General features: G+C 38.6%; 1 protein-coding gene across 1 annotated transcript; it reads left to right on the plus strand.

The window, feature by feature from the left end:
- Window positions 1-441: 441 nt before the first annotated feature.
- On the plus strand, window positions 442-1,083 carry LOC139870662 (uncharacterized). Its single transcript, XM_071858442.1, has one exon. The coding sequence runs from the start codon at window positions 442-444 to the stop codon at window positions 1,081-1,083; it is 642 nt and encodes a 213-aa protein (XP_071714543.1).
- Window positions 1,084-1,780: the final 697 nt, after the last annotated feature.

Genomic DNA, 1,780 nt, shown 5'->3' on the forward strand with positions numbered 1-1,780 from the left:
CACTTATATTAACATCGCGAAGGTTGAAGAGATATTTTCAAGGGCACCCAGTACATGTACTAACTAACATGCCAATCAAGCAAGTTTTAACAAAGCCAGAAATATATGGTAGGCTCGCGTTGTGGGCAATGGAGTTAGGCGCCTATGAAATCTCTTACCTTCCATGCAATGCTATAAAAGGCCAAGTTTTGGCGGATTATCTTGCAGAAATGTCTGGTGAGCTGGAGGTAATTAATGAGCGAACAGAGTTAAAGCCAGTGCAGGGCGAGACATGAGATTTATTTACCGATGGAGCCTCATGTGCAGAAGGTGATGGTGTGGGTCTAGTGTTAGCAAACCCAAGCGGTGAGGAACACCATATGCGTTATGCTTCAATTTCGATGTAACAAATAATAAAGTTGAATAGAAGCGTTGCTTGCGGGCTTAAATATAGCACATAAAATGAATGTCACCAAGTTGCGCGCTTTTACGGATTTGCAGCTAGTGGCAAATCAGTTTAGTGGCTCTTTTGACGTACATGACCCCTCAATGCAAAAATATATGAAGTTGTTGCAAGAATCAGTTGTGCGGTTTGAGCATTTTGAACTCGCACAAGTACCAAGGAGTCAAAATAAGAAAGCGGATGCATTAAGTAAGTTGGCTGTTTTAACATTTTCACACTTTCAAAAGCAAGTTTGGGTTGAGGAGTTGCCAAACAAATCTATAGATAATGATCTAATGGTTGCGTCTGTTGAAGAAGAACAACCAAACTGGATGGAACCAATTATGCAGTATATCCGCAATGATGTTTTGTTAAATGATAAACCCGAAGCTCGTTTAGTTTGCGAGCGAGCACCAATGTACATCATTCAAAATGATATTTTATATCGTAAGTCATATTGTGTCCCAATGATGCGGTGTGTTGGCCCAATCGAAGCCGAGATCATAGTGGATGAAGTACACAATGGTTCTTGCGCATTACATTCAGGCTATAAAACCGTTGCAGCCAAAATTATGCGGATGGGTTACTTTTGGCCATCTTTATATCGCGATGTTGCAAAGATTGTTAAGCATTGCAAGAGTTGCCAATGGCATGCGCCATAGAATAGGATGCCAAGGCATGATATGATCCCTGTTAATTCTCCATGGCCAATTCACAAGTGGGCTATTGATATTGTAGGACCATTTCCCGCTAGTCCTGGCAATGTCAAATTCTTAGTCATGGCAATTGACTATTTTACAAAATGGGTTGAGGCTAAAGCGGTTTGCACTATCACTGGAGTGCAAGTGCGTAATTTTGTTTGGGAATATATTGTCTGAAGATTTGGCATTCCATTAGCGATAATGGTGCACAAATAGCGAAAGATCCTTTTAAAACATGGTGCACTGATTTAAATATAGTTCAAAAGTTTACGTCAGTGGCACATCCACAGGCTAATGGCTTGTGTGAAGTGACTAACCGCGACATTGTGAGCGGTATTAAAAAGCGATTGTATGAAAAATTAACTGGTTGGGTGGACGAGCTGTGACGACCGGGAAATTTTCGACTAATTTTAAACCAAACTCTCGATACGATTTTGTATATTTGACACGATAAGAAAAGTCCGTTAGGTTGAGTCTAAAAAATTTTGAACTGCTTCATATATTCATTTGACTTTCGACCATTCTCGACGATTCACGAACAACTATTTGTAAATAGATATGTGTGTATATATATAAATAATAATTAGAAGTATAATTTGAAATATTGAATGTTGTTGTTATGAAATATGATATTATAATTATTATTTAAACATATCTA

This window comes from Rutidosis leptorrhynchoides, chromosome 10 (genome assembly GCF_046630445.1).
Source record: "Rutidosis leptorrhynchoides isolate AG116_Rl617_1_P2 chromosome 10, CSIRO_AGI_Rlap_v1, whole genome shotgun sequence".
Lineage (NCBI taxonomy): Eukaryota > Viridiplantae > Streptophyta > Magnoliopsida > Asterales > Asteraceae > Rutidosis > Rutidosis leptorrhynchoides.